The sequence below is a fragment of the Odocoileus virginianus genome, chromosome 5 (genome assembly GCF_023699985.2).
Source record: "Odocoileus virginianus isolate 20LAN1187 ecotype Illinois chromosome 5, Ovbor_1.2, whole genome shotgun sequence".
Taxonomy (NCBI): Eukaryota; Metazoa; Chordata; class Mammalia; order Artiodactyla; family Cervidae; genus Odocoileus; species Odocoileus virginianus.
Window position 1 is genome coordinate 49,775,845 of NC_069678.1, and position 17,144 is coordinate 49,792,988.

General features: G+C 36.1%; 1 protein-coding gene across 2 annotated transcripts in view; it reads left to right on the forward strand.

The window, feature by feature from the left end:
- Positions 1–17,144, forward strand: part of PIGK (phosphatidylinositol glycan anchor biosynthesis class K) — a 134,244-nt gene that overhangs the window by 68,929 nt on the left and 48,171 nt on the right. For both annotated transcript variants that reach the window (XM_020878831.2, XM_070467899.1), the window contains one exon: positions 15,700–15,784. In XM_020878831.2, the coding sequence (XP_020734490.2) occupies positions 15,700–15,784 (85 nt within the window). The remainder of the gene's footprint in view (positions 1–15,699; positions 15,785–17,144) is intronic.

Below are 17,144 nucleotides of genomic sequence, written 5' to 3' on the forward strand. Positions count from 1 at the left end.
ACACAAGAGGAGACTCTAAACATGGACATCCCCAGATGGTCAATACAGAAATCAGATTGATTATGTTCTTTGCAGCCAAAGATGGAGAAGCTCTATACAGTCAGCAAAAACAAGACTGGGAGCTGACTGTGGCTCAGATCATGAACTCCTTATTGCCAAATTCAGACTAAAATAGAAGAAAGTAGGGAAAATCACTAGACCATTCAGGTATGACCTAAATCAAATCCCTAATGATTATACAGTGGAGGTGACAAATAGATTCAAGGGATTAGAGCTGATAGAAATATGGACGGAGGTTTTTGACACTGTAGAGGAGGCAGTGATCAAGACTGTCCCCAAGAGAAATAAATGCAAAAAGGCAAAGTGGTTGTCTGAGAGGGTGTTACAAATAGCTGAGAAAAGAAGAGAAAGAAGCTAAACGCAAAGGAGAAAAGGAAAGATATACCTGTTTGAATGCAGAGTACCAAAGAATAGCCAGGAGAGATAAGAAAGCCTCCCTAGGTGACCAATGCAAAGAAATAGAGGAAAACAATAGAGTGGGAAATACTAGGGATCTCTTCAAGAAAATTAGAGATGCCAAGGGAACATTTCATGCCAAGATGTGCACAATAAAGGACAGAAATGGTATGAGCCTAACAGAAGCAGAAGATATTAAGAAGAGGCAGCATGAATACACTGAAGAACTATACAAAAAATCTGTCATGACCCAGGATAATCATGATGGTGTGATCGCTTACCTAGAGCCAGACATCCTGGAATGCAAAGTCAGTGGGCCTTACGAAGCATCATTATGAACAAAGCTAGTGGATGTGATGGAATTCCAGTTGAGCTATTTCAAATCCTAAAAGATGGTGCTGTGAAAGTGCTGCACTCAATATGCCAGCAAATTTGGAAAACTCATAGTGGCCACAGGACTGGAAAAGGTCAGTTTTCATTTCAATCCCAAAGAAAGGCAATGCCAAAGAATGTTCAAACTACTGCACAATTGTACTCATCTCGCATGGTAGCAAAGTAATGCTCAAAATTCTCCAAGCCAGACTTTAACAGTATGTGAACTGTCAACTTCCAGATGTTCAGCCTGGATTTATAAAAGGCGAGGAACCAGAGATCAAATTGCCAACATCCTTGAATCATCAGAAAAGCATGAGAGTTCCAGAAAAACATCTACTTCTGCTTTAATGACTATGCCAAAGGCTTTGACTGTGTGGATCACAACAAACTATGGAAAATTCTTAAAGAGATGGGAATATCAGACCAACTTACTCACCTCCTGAGAAATCTGTATGTCAAAAAGCAACACTTGGTACCGGACCTGGAACAACGGATTGGTTCTAAATCGGGAAAGGAGTACGTCAAGGCTGTATGTTGTCACCCTGCTTATTTAACTTGTATGCAGAGTACATCATGTGAAATGCCAGGCTGCATGAAGCACAAGCTGGAATTAAGATTTGGGGGAGAAATATCAATAACCTTAGATATGCGTATGACACCACCCTTATGGCAGAAAGAGAAGAAGAACTAAAGAATGTCTTGGGAAAAAAAATTAAAATAAAGAACCTCTTGATGAAAGTGAAAGAAGAGAGTGAAAAAGTTGGCTTAAAACTCAACATTTGGAAAACTAAGATCATGGCATCCAGTCCCATCACTTCATGGAAATAGATGAGGAAATAATGGAAGCAGTAACTGACTTATTTTCTTGGGCTCCAAAATCACTGCAGATAGTGACTGTAACCATGAAATTAAAAGACACTTGCTCCTTGGAAGAAAAGGTGTGACTAACCTAGACAGCATATTAAAAAGGAGAGACGTTAATTTGCCAACAAATGTCCGTCTAATCAAAACTGTGGTTTTTCCTGTAGTCATGTATGGATGTGAGAGTTGGACTATGAAGAAAGCTGAGTGCTGAAGAATTGATGCTTTTGAACTGTGGTGTTGGAGAAGACTCTTGAGAGTTTCTTGGACTGCAAGGAGATCCAACCAGTCCATCCTAAAGGAAATCAGTCCTGAATACTCATGGGAAGGACTGATGCTGAAGCTGAAACTCCAATACTGTGGCCACCTGATGCGAAGAGCTGACTCATTTGAAAAGACCCTGATGCTGGGAAAGATTGAAGGCAGGAGGAAAAGGGGATGACAGAGGAAGATATCATTGAATGGCATCACCGACTGTATGGACATGAGTTTGAGTAAGCTCCGGGAGTTGGTGATGGACAGGGAAGCCTGGTGTGCTGCAGTCCATGGGGTCACAAAGAGTTGGACACAACTGAGCGATGAACTGAGTGACTGAAAGAGTGGAAGTCGTAAAACAACAGAATGACATGTTAAAGTGCTGAATGGAAGAAAACTTCTAACATATAAATCTATATACAGCAAAAATATCTTCCAAAAATGAAAGTGAAATAAAGATGTCTTCAGTCGCACAGAACAATTTGTTGCCAGTGCACCTGAACTACAGTAAAAACTAAAGGAAGTACTTTAGCTAGAAATTAAATGATCCTAGTGGGAAACAGAAATTTAGTAAGGAATGAAGAGAGCTGGAATGGACATATGTATCATTTAAGATAATTAAATATTGATAGTACTCAAAGAATCCCAATCTCTTGTTGAGTTAAAACAATATTTGCATAATTAAAATATATTACAGCAGCAATGCAAAAGGCAGAGGGATAATTGGAATGAAAGTGTTGCAAAATACTATTCTTATTGGAGAAATGATAAATGTGGGTCATTAGATTAGATTACCAGGCCAAGTTTTGATGTTATAATGTCATGCCTAACCACTATAATTATTATAAATGTTTGCATAACTACCATGTTAATAAAGAAAAAAGATTAATAGAGTATTTGGTTAATTCAAAGGAACGAAGGATAGTAAAAGAAACATCAAATAGATGAGAAATAGAAAATTGATAGTAATATTAAACACAGTTGTATCAGTCTATAAGTTAAGTATAATTGGACCAAATGCCCTCTTTGAAAGAGTAAAATTATACTGATTTAAAACAAAATCTCAAAATGTGCTGTTTACATGATGCATTTTCAGTATAAGGTTATAAAAGTCACTTGGAATGTGACTAAAGTAATACAGGAATACAGGGGATTTAGGAAAAAAATAAATAAAAGAAATAAATTAAGTATTCAAGTAAGAGAATTTGCTTCTTTATCACTTGTAAAAAAATACGTACCTTCTCCCAACAAACTTCAAATAAGTAGTAGGCTTGGATAGTTTTTACTTGTGGCATTTACCAAACATGTGAAGCTGACATACAAACAGAATAGACAAAGAAAGCATGCTACCCAGTTAATTTGATGGAACTAGTTAATTTTGAAACCAAAACTAGACAAGAAGAGAATGAAAAAATAATAGAACCAACCTCATTTTATTATTACACTTGTACAAATCTTTTTTTAAACAGATGTACAAATCTTAAATTCAAATCCAGTAATGTAAAAGTAAAAATACTTCATGACCAAATAGAAGTTATCTTAAAATTCTAGGAATGATTTAGAGTTAGAAAATATATTAATGTATTTCATTGTATCTGTACATTAAATGAGAAATAGTTTGTAATTGTTTCAGTAGATGCAGAAAAAGCACCTGATTAAAATTCATCAATCATTAATGATGAAAAAAAGCAACATGGCTTAGTGAACCGAAAATAAAAGGGAGCTGCCTTGACTTAATAAAGGCTGTATATCTAAAGCCAGCAGAAAACATTACATTTTAGCGTGACTCTTTAGAAGCATCTCTATGAAAGTCAGATGAGATGAGGATGCATACTGTATTTCCATCTACACAGGAAGTCCCAAATAATGCCAGAAGACAAGGGAACGATAAGAGGTATAAGGATCAGGAAGAGGCAACTTTCACTGTTGTTTTCTCTTTTTTCTTTCTTTTTTTTCACAGACTGTATAATAGAAAATTTAAGACTCTACCATTTAATTATTAAACTTACATGAGTTGGGAAATAGTGTGGAAAGGTATTATACTAACCAATCATAGCTATTAAAAAAATGCTTTGGTTAGTGTAATATCAATAATATGATTCATAAAGCTTAACTGCAGCAAAGTTAAAATTCCATATGTAGTTAAAAAAAATACAAAGTTAAAATAGAAACTCTAGGTGAAATTATTTGCAACATGTATGTCAAAAAATTTCTTTCCAGATTATATAAGTAACTGCAGATAGATTCTTTTTATAAGACACCCCAATAAAAAAGTGACCAGAGAGATACAGTTTGGAAAAGAAAAACTCATGTCCAGTGACTTTTCTAGTGTTTTTTAAAAGGGGAAGTGGAACTTAATACAATGAGATACTGTTTCTTGTAGAAAATTAAGTGGTGATGAGGGAAATGGGAATTTACACATTTCTGGTGGCAGTGTAAATTGATGCAGCCCTCTTGGATAGTAATTTGGTTTTTACTAGCAAAATTTAAAATATGCATAACTATGACCCTACAAATCCATTTCTAAATAATTACTTTAGAACAGGGGTTAGCAAACTTTTTCTGTGAAAGCCCAGCTAAGTAAACATTTTAGCCTTTGTAGGTCGAATGGTCTCAGCTGCAAATATTCTGTTCAGTTCAGTTCAGTTCAGTCGTTCAGTCGTGTCCAACTCTTTGCTACCCCATGAATCGCAGCACGCCAGGCCTCCCTGTCCATTACCAACTCCTGGAGTTTACTCAGACTCATGTCCATCGAGTCAGTGATGCCATCCAGCCATCTCATCCTCTGTCGTTCCCTTCTCCTCCTGCCCCCAATCCCTCCCAGCATCAGGGTCTTTTCCAATGAGTCAACTCTTCACATGAGGTGGCCAAAGTATTGGAGTTTCAGCTTCAGCATCAGTCCTTCCAATGAACACTCAGGAAATATTCTGTTATTGTAGTGCAAAAGCAGTCATGGATAATACATTAACAGATGAATGGGTTCAAATAAAACTTTATTTATAGACACTGAACTTTGAATTTTATGTTTCATTTGTCATGAAATATTCTCCCTTAATGTCTTTTTAACCATTAAAAAATGGTTAGAAACAGATGACAGGTCAAATTTGGTCTATGGGCTGGCTATAGTTTGTGATGTTATAAAGCATCTTGCACATGTAGACAAAGTAGCCTGGAAGAATATTTTATGTAACATTATTTCTAACAATAAATAATTTAAAGCAGATGTCCATCCATAATGGAATGTCTAAGTAAAATGAAGCATTTTCACATTATGTGTGTGTATACATATACTCAGTTGTGTCTGACTCTTTGTGACTGTGAGCCCATGGACTGTAGCCCACCAGGCTCCTCTCTCCATGAAATTTTCCAGCCAAGAATACTGGAGTGGGTTGCTGTTTCCTTCACCAGGAGATCTTCCCCACCTAGGGATCGAACCTGCGTCTCCTGCATTGGTAGGCGGGTTTTCAAGCACTGAGCCATCTGGGAAGCCCGTTCATATTGTACCGTGTAGCTATTAACAGTAATGAACTAGATTGGTAGTCATATCGACATGCTTGGGTCTCAAAAATGTAGTAAATGAAAAAAAAGTGGCTGAATTATATATATATATGTGTATTATTTATTTACTTTTTTGCTGGGCCTTTTATCCCAAAGAATGCTCAAACTACTGCACAATTGCACTCATATCACACGCTAGTAAAGTAATGCCCCAAATTCTCCAAGCCAGGCTTTTGCAATATGTGAACCGAGAACTTCCAGATTTTCAAGCTGGTTTTAGAAAAGGCAGAGGAACCAGAGATCAAATTGCCAACATCCGCTGGATCATCGAAAAAGCAAGAGAGTTCCAGAAAAGCATCTATTTCTGCTTTATTGACTATGCCAAAGCCTTTGACTGTGTGGATCACAGTAAACTGTGGAAAATTCTGAAAGAGATGGGAATACCAGACCACCTGACCTGCCTCTTGAGAAACCTGTATGCAGATCAGGAAGCAACAGTTAGAACTGGACAGGGAGCAACAGACTGATTTCGAATAGAAAAAGGAGTACATCAAGGCTGTATATTGTCACCCTGCTTATTTAACTTACATGCAGAGTACACCATGAGAAACGCTGGGCTGGAGGAAGCATAAGCTGGAATCAAGATTGCCAGGAGAAATATCAATAACCTCAGATATGCAGATGACACCACCTTTCAGAAAACTAAGATCATGGCATCTGGTCCCATCACCTCATGGCAAATAGATGGGGAGACAGTGGAAACAGTGTCAGACTTTATTTTTCTGGGCTCCAAAATCACTGCGGATGGTGACTGCAGCCATGAAATTAAAAGACGTTTACTACTTGGAAGGAAAGTTATGACCAACCTAGATAGCATATTAAAAAGCAGAGACATTGCCAACAAAGGTCCGTCTGGTCAAGGCTATGGTTTTTTCAGTGGTCATGTATGGATGTGAGAGTTGGACTGTGAAGAAAGCTGAGTGCCGAAAAATTGATGCTTTTGAACTGTGGTGTTGGAGAAGACTCTTGAGAGTCCTTGGACTGCAAGGAGATCCAACCAGTCCATCCTAAAGGAGATCAGTCCTGGGTGTTCATTGGAAGGACTGATGCTGAAGCTGAAACTCCAATACTTTGGCCACCTCATGTGAAGAATTGACTCATTGGAAAAGACCCTGATGCTGGGAGGGATTGGGGGTAGGAGGAGAAGGGAACGACAGAGGATGAGATGGCTGGATGGCATCACCGACTCGATGGACATGAGTCTGAGTAAACTCCAGGAGTTGGTAATGGACAGGGAGGCCTGGCGTACTGCTATTCATGGGGTTGCAAAGAGTTGGACATGACTGAGAGACTGAACTGAACTGAACTGAACTTTCCCCCCTTACAATTTTACTGAGATATAATTGGAATAAAGCACTGTGTACATTAAAGGCATAATGATTTGACTGACATTATAAAATGTTTACTGCAAGTTGAGTGAACATCCATCATCTCTTGATAGAAAAGAATAAATGGAGGAGAAAATATATTTTCTTTGTGATTCATAGGATTTATTTAAGAACTTTCATATGTAACACATATATAGCAGTGTTAATCACATTAATCATGTTGTACATTACGCCTCTCATACTTCTTTTTCTTATAACTGGAAGTTTGTATCTTTGGACCACCTTTATCTAGTTCCCTCACTCTCCACCCCCAGCCTCTGGTAAGCATAAATCTGATCACTTTTCTCTATGGGTTTGTTTGTGTGAAGTATAATTGACCTAAAATTATGTTAATTCCTGGTGTACAATATAGTGATTTATATTTCTGTACATTACAAAGTGATAATCTTGATTAGTTTATTTACCGTCTGTCCTTATACAAAGATACTGTGTTGTTATTGACTATATTCCCCACACTATATTTAATCCCTGTGACATTTATTTTGCAACTAGAATTTGTACCACTAAATCTCCCTCACCTGTTTCACTCGTCCCCCAACACCCATCCTCCCCTCTGGCAACCCCCTGTGTGTTCTCTGTATCTATGACTGTTTTGTTTTGTTATGTGTATTTACTTATTTATTTAATTATGATCTACATGTCAGTGAAATCATGCAGTATTTGTTTTTCTCTAACTTCTTTTCTTAGCATAATAACCTCCAGGTTCATCCATGTTGTGGCACATGGCAAGATTTTATTCTTTTTTATGGTTGAGTAATATTCCATATCCAGTCGAACACCAGTAGTCACTTATCATCATGTTCTGTTATATTTATGCCATATCTTTGTCCATTCATCTATGAATGGATGCTTGGGTTGTTTCCATATTTTGGCTGCTGTAAATAATGCTGTAGTGGACACAGAGATGCATATATCTTTTCAAATTGATCTTTTTATTTGTTTTTGGTAAATACCCAGAAGTGGAATTGCTGTATTGTATGGTAGTTCTATTTTCAGGTTTTTTTTTTTTTTTGAGGAGCCTCCATACAGTTTTTCATAGTGACTGTACCAATTTACATTCCCACCAACAGTGCGTGAGAGTTTTCTTTACATGCTGGCCAACACTTGTCATTTGCTGTCTTTTTGATAATAGCGATCTTGACAGGTATGAGGTGATAGCTCACTGTGGTTTTGATTTGCATTTTCCTGATGATGAGTGATGTTGAGCATCTTTTCGTGTATCTACTGGTTCTCTATATGTCTTGGGCTTCCCTGGTGGCTCAGTGGTAAAGACTGCCTGCAATGCAGGAGACCTGGGTTCGATCCCTGGGTTGGGAAGATCCCCTGGAGGAGGGCATGACAATCCACTCTAGTACTCCTGTCTAGAGAATCCCATGGACAGAGGAGCCTGGCAGGGTGCAGACCATAGGGTTGCACAGAGTCGGACACGACAAACAGCTAAGCTGTATGTCTTCGGAAAAGTTTCTGTTCAGGTTCTCTGCTCATTTTTTAATTAGGTTGTTTGTTTTTTTGATGTTGAGTTGTACGAGTTCTTTGTCTCTTATGTTTTGTATTTATTTGTATGTAGAATATAATTTATTAATGAAACTATGAATATTCTACATACTTTCATGTATACATATATATTTAAGCAAAATAAAATGACTAGAACAACACACATATATAACTTCGGTTATGTGTACCTACTAGATGCATCCATGCTAAGTTGCTTCAATCATGTTCCAACTCTTTTCAACCCATGGACTGTAGCCCTGCAGGTTCTTCTGTCCATGGGATTCTCCAGGCAAGCATACTGGAGTGGGTTGCCGTGCCTTTCTCCAGGGGATCTTCCCGACCTAGGTGAATGAACCCATGTCTCTAACATCCCCTGCATTGGCAGGCGGGTTCTTTACTACTAGCCCCACCTGAGAAGTGCTCAGTAATTTTGACAGGATTTCCTCTGACTACTGCTATTTTAAAATTGCCTTTGACTCTACAAAGATTATTCCTTATGAATATACACATTTGCTGGTTTGGAGAACGTCTGCAAAGCCTGCTTACAACTTGTACCAGACAAGAGGTCCTTCAGTGAGAATTAGAGCTTGGTTTTCCGGGATTTCATTATATTCACTTTACTAAATTTCCAGGGAGGTATTCTTTTTTAATTGGTATGTGATCTTTTAAAACTTATGTTCTTTTTTCACTGATATGCTATCTCATTGCAAGCTGATGGTAAAAAAGATGCATTTCAGCAGTTGGTCCGTAAGCTCATGTAACCTTATTTCTCTTGGGAGTTAACTTTCTGTTCCCTACCTCAAATGATGTCTCTTTCCCCAGCTCATTATCTTCCTTGTGCTTCTTTAAAGTAGGTAATAGCCAAGGCTATGTTTAGTATCTCTGCTTGCAAGATTGTAGTTTGACAATTAGAAGAATGGTGATGCTGTGAGCGTGGAAGGGGTATCTCATTTCAAGGAAGATGCATTAGATTGTTGTGTCATTTCTGTATAACCTGTCTTCACAAAAATAATCTTCAGTTACTCTTGGGATGTTTTGGAGTTGTAATAGCATTTTGTGTTTGTCTCTATCGACCAATAAATTTGAGTTGTCTTTTCCCTTAGAGTGTCTTTAAACTTTCAGGAATGTCATAGGGCTGCAGGTTTGTCAAGTATATCTTGCACAACAATATGTGTTGTCAATTATATGAATGCTTGGGTATTTTTTTAATGCAGTTTAGGAAATTTTTCTGTCCTTTTTTCCCCCAGCACGATTGTGTTAAGAAATTAACTTGATTTCTTTATATACTTTTAGTTTCAAAAAATTCTTTTAGTCTCTCATGTTCAAGAAGTAACACTGACTTTGGCTAGCTTCCTGTTTCTGGTGTGTTTAAAGAATTTCTTCCTAATGATTTCAGAGTACTCTACATCATGTGTCTTGAATTATTTATTGATAATCCTAATTTTTAGTTTGTGTCTGGCATAGCACAATGTGTCTGTTTTTCTCTTCTTTTTGTTGGGTGTATTTCTAGTGTTTGAAAAGATGCTTTAGTCTTCTGCCCACAGTAAACTAGGCCATCTTATACTTGAATAATCTAATCTCTATATGGCAGTATGGAATAAAACCTCACCTTTTTCTGAATTAGAGGTGACCTTATATGTGGGTACATTAATAATTTTACAGTGTTATTTTAGGAGTGCTGGATACAACAGAGGAGAAAGATTTTTGAGGGAACTGGGCATCTTGAAAGAGTAAAAAGAACTCAAAAGAAACAAAAAGTTTGTAGAGACTAACTGTGGGTTTCAGAATTTTGCAAGCAGCATTTTATTTACTTTGGCAAAGGATTTGGACAATATTTTAATTGGATTTTGATTTAAGATGGTAGTGTCACTGTATTGTGTCTACAGTTATTCTATAGTGTAAGCAAATTCCATTCCTATTATTGTTTTTTAAAAAGAGACAGTTAAGTAAGAAAAGGAATGTATAGCTTTTTGCATGCAGAAACTACTCTTTTTAAAGTTGATGTCTTAGTGAAGGATCTTGAAAGAGATAATAGAAAAGTATATCTTAAAAAAAATGAAAAATATATCTTTTTAGGAGGAACTCAAATAAAAGGAATAATGAGTAGCTTTAAGAAAGAGAACTTTACTGTTTTGCAAGAGAAAATTCCAAGTTCCCTTAGAATGGTAGCCGTATATAAACTGGAAATAACATTGATAATTTTCGTAGTTCCTGAATTACGCTATAAACATGGACTACTTGCTAGAGCCCTCGTTACTAAAGATAGAAGATATGGGGTCTAGAAAGTGGGGGTGGTTTGACTTAGTTGATAGTATTGGGAAAGCATTAATTCTGAGGAAATCGATGATGGTGTGCAAGGAAGGAGGAGGAGTCCCTTGGAGTCTTGTAGTGAAGGGAAGGAGAGAAGCAACTGCACACAGGGGTCCAAAGGAAATGAGAGGGAGAAAAAAGGACAGATTCTGTTCTCATCAGTACCACGAAAAGTATCGTTTATTAAAAAGTCTACCCTTTATTGTAGCCACAGAGGAGGGTGTGTTGAATGGAGAGAACCCTAATAAGCCAACTTAATCTCCTCTCTTCTCCCATCATGAGATAGCTTACTATATTGCTGCATCTAAAAAAAAAAAGCAGATAATTTTCAGTAAAAAAGAAGCCAACATCCATACACAGTTACTGTAAGAAAGCAGAATACTAAAACCACATCTTCTAAACATGCTCACCACACAGAGAATGAAGGGAACAATAAAAAGAAGGAAAAGAAAGGCACAAAAAAGGAAAACTAAGGTAAAAGTCAAAGTGTTAGTTGCTCAGTTGTGTCCAACTTTTTGCAATCCTATGGACTGTAGCTCTCCAGGTTCCTCTGTCCATGGAATTTTCCAGACAAGAATACTGGAGTGGGTAGCCATTCCCTTCTCCAGGGGATCTTTCCAACCCAAGGATCAAACTGAGGTCTCCTGCATTGCAGGTAGATTCTTACCATCTGAGCCACCAGGGAAACCAAGACACAATACTCAAATATAAATAACTTACATTACACAAGCAATTGTATTATGAAAGAACACCATGAATCAGACACTTCAAAACTCACAATTGAAATGGACAATGAATAGGAAGATGTATGAAATAGGAGCTGACTGAACTCTGGAAAGGAAACCAACAAAAAAAAGACAAAAATCATTTCAGAAATGAAAAGTAAATTACAAGGTACCCAAGGTAAGATAGATATTGCCAAAAGTTCAGTAAGAGACTAGAAATGAAAAAATGCATGAAAGTGAAATTGAAATAACATAGATAAAAGGATCAGAGATAAAGAGAGAAGATCCAATATATTTAGATCAAGAAATTGAACTAGAAAAATAAATGGAAAATGAACAGAAATAATATTTAAAATTATAATAAAACAAACTTTTCTAAAATAAAATGAAACTTGGATTTCCATATTGAAAGGGCCCCCATGTGCCTCGGAGAATTGACTGGTCTAGAACAATTGGCTCTTGGCTATATCTTATATATTAGTATTAGACCTTAAAATAAAAGAAAAAGACCACTTGAGCCTTCAAGCCAAAAAAAAAATAGTTTTATTTTTAAAATAAATTAAAAATGAGAGTAATATTAAAATAGAAAGAAAATCAGTTTGACATCACACCTTTAGCAACATACGTGGCAAGAAAATGATGGACATTTTCAAGGAATTCAAAATGGGTAATTTGTTGTGGGACATTGAATAAGTAAAAAGCTCAAAATCCATAGTGATACCCAAGATAACTTGGGAATTGCACTTTGAGTGACTTTTTAAAACATGCTGCAGTTATTAAGAAAATTTTCAAGAGTGTTCCCTGATGGTTAGGACTCAGTGCTCTCACTGCCGTGGTCAGAGGCGTGGTATGATCCCTGGTGGGGGAACTAAGGTCCTGAAAGCTGTGCAGCCAGACAAAAGAAAGAAAAAGAAAATTTTCAAACCTCTCATTGGTTGATGCATGCTGACGTATTTAGATGTGATCTGTTCTGATATTTGCAGCTTTAAAATGGTTTAGAAAAAATAAAATAAGGAAAAAGAAGTGGAAATTTTTTGCAACAGCTACTTGTCATTTTTGAAAATGTTAAAATGAATTGCTAAAATTAGATTTCTAATATTTATGTCTTTTATATTGATTGAGAGACATTTTATGAGTAAAATGAATTCCATTTTATATGTCATTACTTTGTATTTTTAGAAGAATTTTTCATATTTCTGTTTACTCTTAGAATTACCAGTGATCTCATCTACACTAATTTTTTTCCCCAGCAGATATTTATTGAAACTTCTAGTGCCTTAATCAAGGCAATATCACCAAACTCTACAGAGTAGTCATTGTATTCTTTCCTACCACAGATATACAGTAAAAAAAAAAAAAAAAAACCCACAAATAATCCAGTTTCACTTAGAAATATCCTTAATGAGGAAGGAAAATTTTAAATGAATTATTTATCTTTTTATTATAGAGTTATAATGTAGTTTTGATACAAATATTTTTTCAGATGTATCAGTTCAGTTCAGTTGCTCAGTTGTGTCTGACTCTTTGCGACCCCACGGACCACAGCACCCCAGGGCCTTCCTGTCCATAACCAACTCCGGAGTTTACCCAAACTCACGTCCATTGAGTCGGTGATGCCATCCAGCCATCTCATCCTCTATCATCCCCTTCTCCTCCTGCCTTCAATCTTTCCCAGCATCAGGGTCTTTTCAAATGAGTCAACTCTTCACATCAGGTGGTCAAAGTATTGCAGTTTCAGCTTCAGCATCAGTCCTTCCAATGAACACCCAGGACTGATCTCCTTTAGGATGGACTGGTTGGATCTCCTTGCAGTCCAAGGGACTCTCAAGAGTCTTCTCCAACACCACAGTTCAAAAGCATCAATTCTTTGGTGCTCATCTTTCTTTATAGTCCAACTCTCACATCCATACATGACTACTGGAAAAACCATAGCCTTGACTAGATGGACCTTTGTTGACAAAGTAATGTCTCTGCTTTTTAATATGCTGTCTAGGTTGGTCAGAACTTTCCTTCTAAGGAGTAAGTGACTTTTAATTTCATGGCTGCAGTCACCATCTGCAGTGGTTTTGGAGCCCCCCAAAAATAAAGTCAGTCACTGTTTCCACTGTTTCCCCATCTATTTGCTGTGAAGTGATGGGACTGGATGCCATGATCTTAGTTTTCTGAATGTTGAGCTTTAAGCCAACTTTTTTCACTCTCTTCTTTCACTTTCATCAAGAGGCTCTTTAGTTCTTCTTCACTCTCTGCCATAAGGGTGGTGTCATCTGCATATCTGAGGTTATTGATATTTCTCCTGGCAATCTTGATTCCAGTTTGGGCTTCTTCCAGCCCAGCGTTTCTCATGATGTACTCTGCATATAAGTCAAATAAGCAGGGTGACAATATACAGCCTTGATGTACTCCTTTTTCTATTCGAACCAGTCTGTTGTTCCCTGTCCAGTTCTAACTGTTGCTTCCTGACCTGCATACAGGTTTCTCAAGAGGCAGGTCAGGTGGTCTGCTATTCCCAGATGTATGATTTGCCAAAATTTTCCTCCATTCTTTGGGTTTTTTACTTTCTTGGTAGTGTATTTTGAAGCACAAAAATTTTAAATTGGTATTATTTAATCTATTTTCCTTTTGTTGCTTGGTATATCTTTTGTATACCTAAAAATATAGGTAGAACTTTAAATGGTGGTACATTTTGAAATGTTTAAAAGTAATGTGGGTTATTTTTGGTCAATGAATATTTATTTTATTTTTAGTTGCATACTGTATTAATTTGTGAGGGCTACCATAACAAAGTACCACAGACTGAGTGACTTTAGCAACAGAAATTTATTTCCTCACAATTCTGGAAGCTGGAAGTCCAAGATCAAGGTGTTGACAGGATTGGTTTCTTATAAAGCCTCTCTTGTTGATTTATAGATGGTTAAATCGTCCCTGGTATCTTCACGAGATCTTTGTCTTTATGTGTGTCCACCTCCAGAACTTTTTTCATCTTTTAATACTGGAATTCTACCCATTAAATAGTAATTCCCCCCTCTCCCCTCATTTGCTCCTGGAAACCACCCTTCTATTTTGTGTCTCTGTAAAGCAATATTTAAGACAGTCTTTTTCATCAATAGTGAGAGTCTACAAAGTTCCTCCAATTAATTATTTTTATGCTAATCTGCAAAGTATATATAGACTTTTACCTATCTAAGAGGTCTTTTAAACTCTTATGTACAAAATTTTGTCCTTATTTGTATATTTGCCTTTTTATTGGTAGAGATTCCAGATTTCTCGTCATCAGATTTCTTAACTAGAGATTTATACTAGTCTTGTTTATTTTTCAAGGTAATTCAAGGTTTCAGTTTTTAGATTTAAGTTGATAAGGCGATGTGTACTTTACAGGAATAAAAGATAATTGAAAGTTTAAATGTATTTCGGTCTTACTGTTTTGAAATCTAATGTTTATTTGCTATTTTGTAAATGTTGATACTTTTTTAAGAACCTTTTTTGTAGTTTTCTTCATTTGGGTAGATTTTATTCTTACTCTGCACTTTACTCTTTTATACCATCAGGTATGTGTTGTGTCAATTCTGCATCTCATTGAAATATAAGTTAAAATATTTTCCATATTGAATAACCTCTCAGAGAGTTATTGTTGTCTTTATTTTATTCATATATTCATTCAGCAAACATTTGTTGAGTCTTCATTATATGGTAAACAGTAGCTGTACAAAGAAGAATAAACATGATTTTTGTCTTCAAGGTGGTTAAAAAAATGCACCTAAGTAGATCTAAATAAATTACTATATTTGAAAGAAGAGTAAACAAAAAGGGAGTTTTGGTTGGTCCAAATAGGAAACAGAATGGAGAAAATTAGAGTCCTGGCAATACAAGGCCCACTGGAAGGGGACCAGTAGATGGGCATGGCTGAAACTATTGAGGAAGAGTTGGTGAGGATGAGGCTTGAATAGTTGGAGCCAAATTTTGAAGACACTTTAAAAGCATATGCAGTGAACATGGAGTTCTTAAACATTTTTAAGTCTCAGAGTGAAAAACAGGATGAGATTATTATGTGATGTTAACTAGTCTTATTAAATAGTAATTTTATGCAATCTGAATATATATATGGTTGTATCATTTAAAAATTATCCTTAGATTATTTTTCATAGATTATTGACAAATACTGCTTATTTTACAATCTCAGATATATATTTGTAATATAGTTCATATTTTGTTTGTTTAAGTATCTGCCATATTTAAAAAAATATACTTTAGCTTTGTGTTTTTTAATTTCTTTTTTCCAGCTATAAGAAAGACCAGATGGTTGAGGATCTAATGGAACCTCTGAAATACGCTGAACAACTTCCTGTAGCTCAGATAATACACCAGGTTTGCTTTCCATTTTATTCTTTTGAAAGAAACAAGATTTTTAATCTCTGAAAAGTAATTGCATTTGTTAGGTTTTTCAGAACCAATGTGCTATAGCTGAAAGGCATTCCAGGCTGTCTAGCCCTATTTAGACTCCACCTCTTACAGTTGGAAATCTCTTTCAAAGCACAATATTAAAAGGCTACTTGCTGTTTAACAGTAGAATTCTTATATAAAATACAGGGTAGAATCAGAATTGTTTTTTGTGCATTACTTAACAACAAGACTTAATTTCAGAGAACTTTCATTTGAACTATTGTATATGGTACTTATTAATGACAAAGAAATTACTGAAAAAATAACATTTGGTGTAATTTTTTTGAGTAGCTAAAATGAGAAAGAAATCTCTCCTTACTTCTTCCACCCCACCCCATTATCAACTCTTATAAAGTGTAATTCTAAATGTCATGTGGGTAATTTTTTCATTTCCAATTATAATGACTCTATCATCCCTTCTCCATTACTGTAATCTTAGAGAAGGCAGTGTGGTAAGTTTTTAAACTTGGATTTTGTACTGTAATTCTGACAGCATACAAAGTTCGCCCTGCTGGGCCAGAATCTAAGAATTTTAAAAGTGGTTTGTTGATGAGCGTTATGGCCGATAGACCTACCAGATTTATCAGAGGCTATAGATTATAGGAAATAATAAAAGTCCTTAAATGTCAGAATTTGTCAGAATTTTTACGAATGTTAATTACTGTTATGAGTCTTTCCATATGTCTTTGCCAATCAAACGAATTTTTATTTAGCAGATACAGATTGATTATAAGTACCAGGTTGAGCTTATTAAAAGAAAACAGGCTTTTTAAAATGTTGGCTACATGGAGAAGGAGATGGCAACCTACTCCAGTACTCTTGCCTAGAAAATTCCATGGATGGAGGAGCCTGGTGGGCTACAGTCCATGGATCACAAAGAGTCAGACATGACTGAGCGACTTTTCACTTTGACTCTTACTTCCTGAGTACAATGGTGGTTCTGATTATTGCACTTAAAACTGGGATGTTGGACTATATTTTCAGTATTCTGTTAAACAGTAAAGTACTGTGTAGATAAAATGATATTAAAAAATATTGTTACCAAGTATCATCATGTAATATGGCTGAAAATCCTAAAAAAATAAATAAATAAATAAAATGTTGGCTACATAGATCTTTTCATGGAGGTTAAAATTGCATATTAAAATTCTATGAGAAATTACAAAAAGTGGTCTAAAATTTGCCCATAGTCTATCTGTGGTTGGTAATCAGGTCCAGCTATGTGTCAGGAATTCCCTGGTGTTGTCAGTGCTTAAATGACCTAACAGCCTGCAAATGTCACATT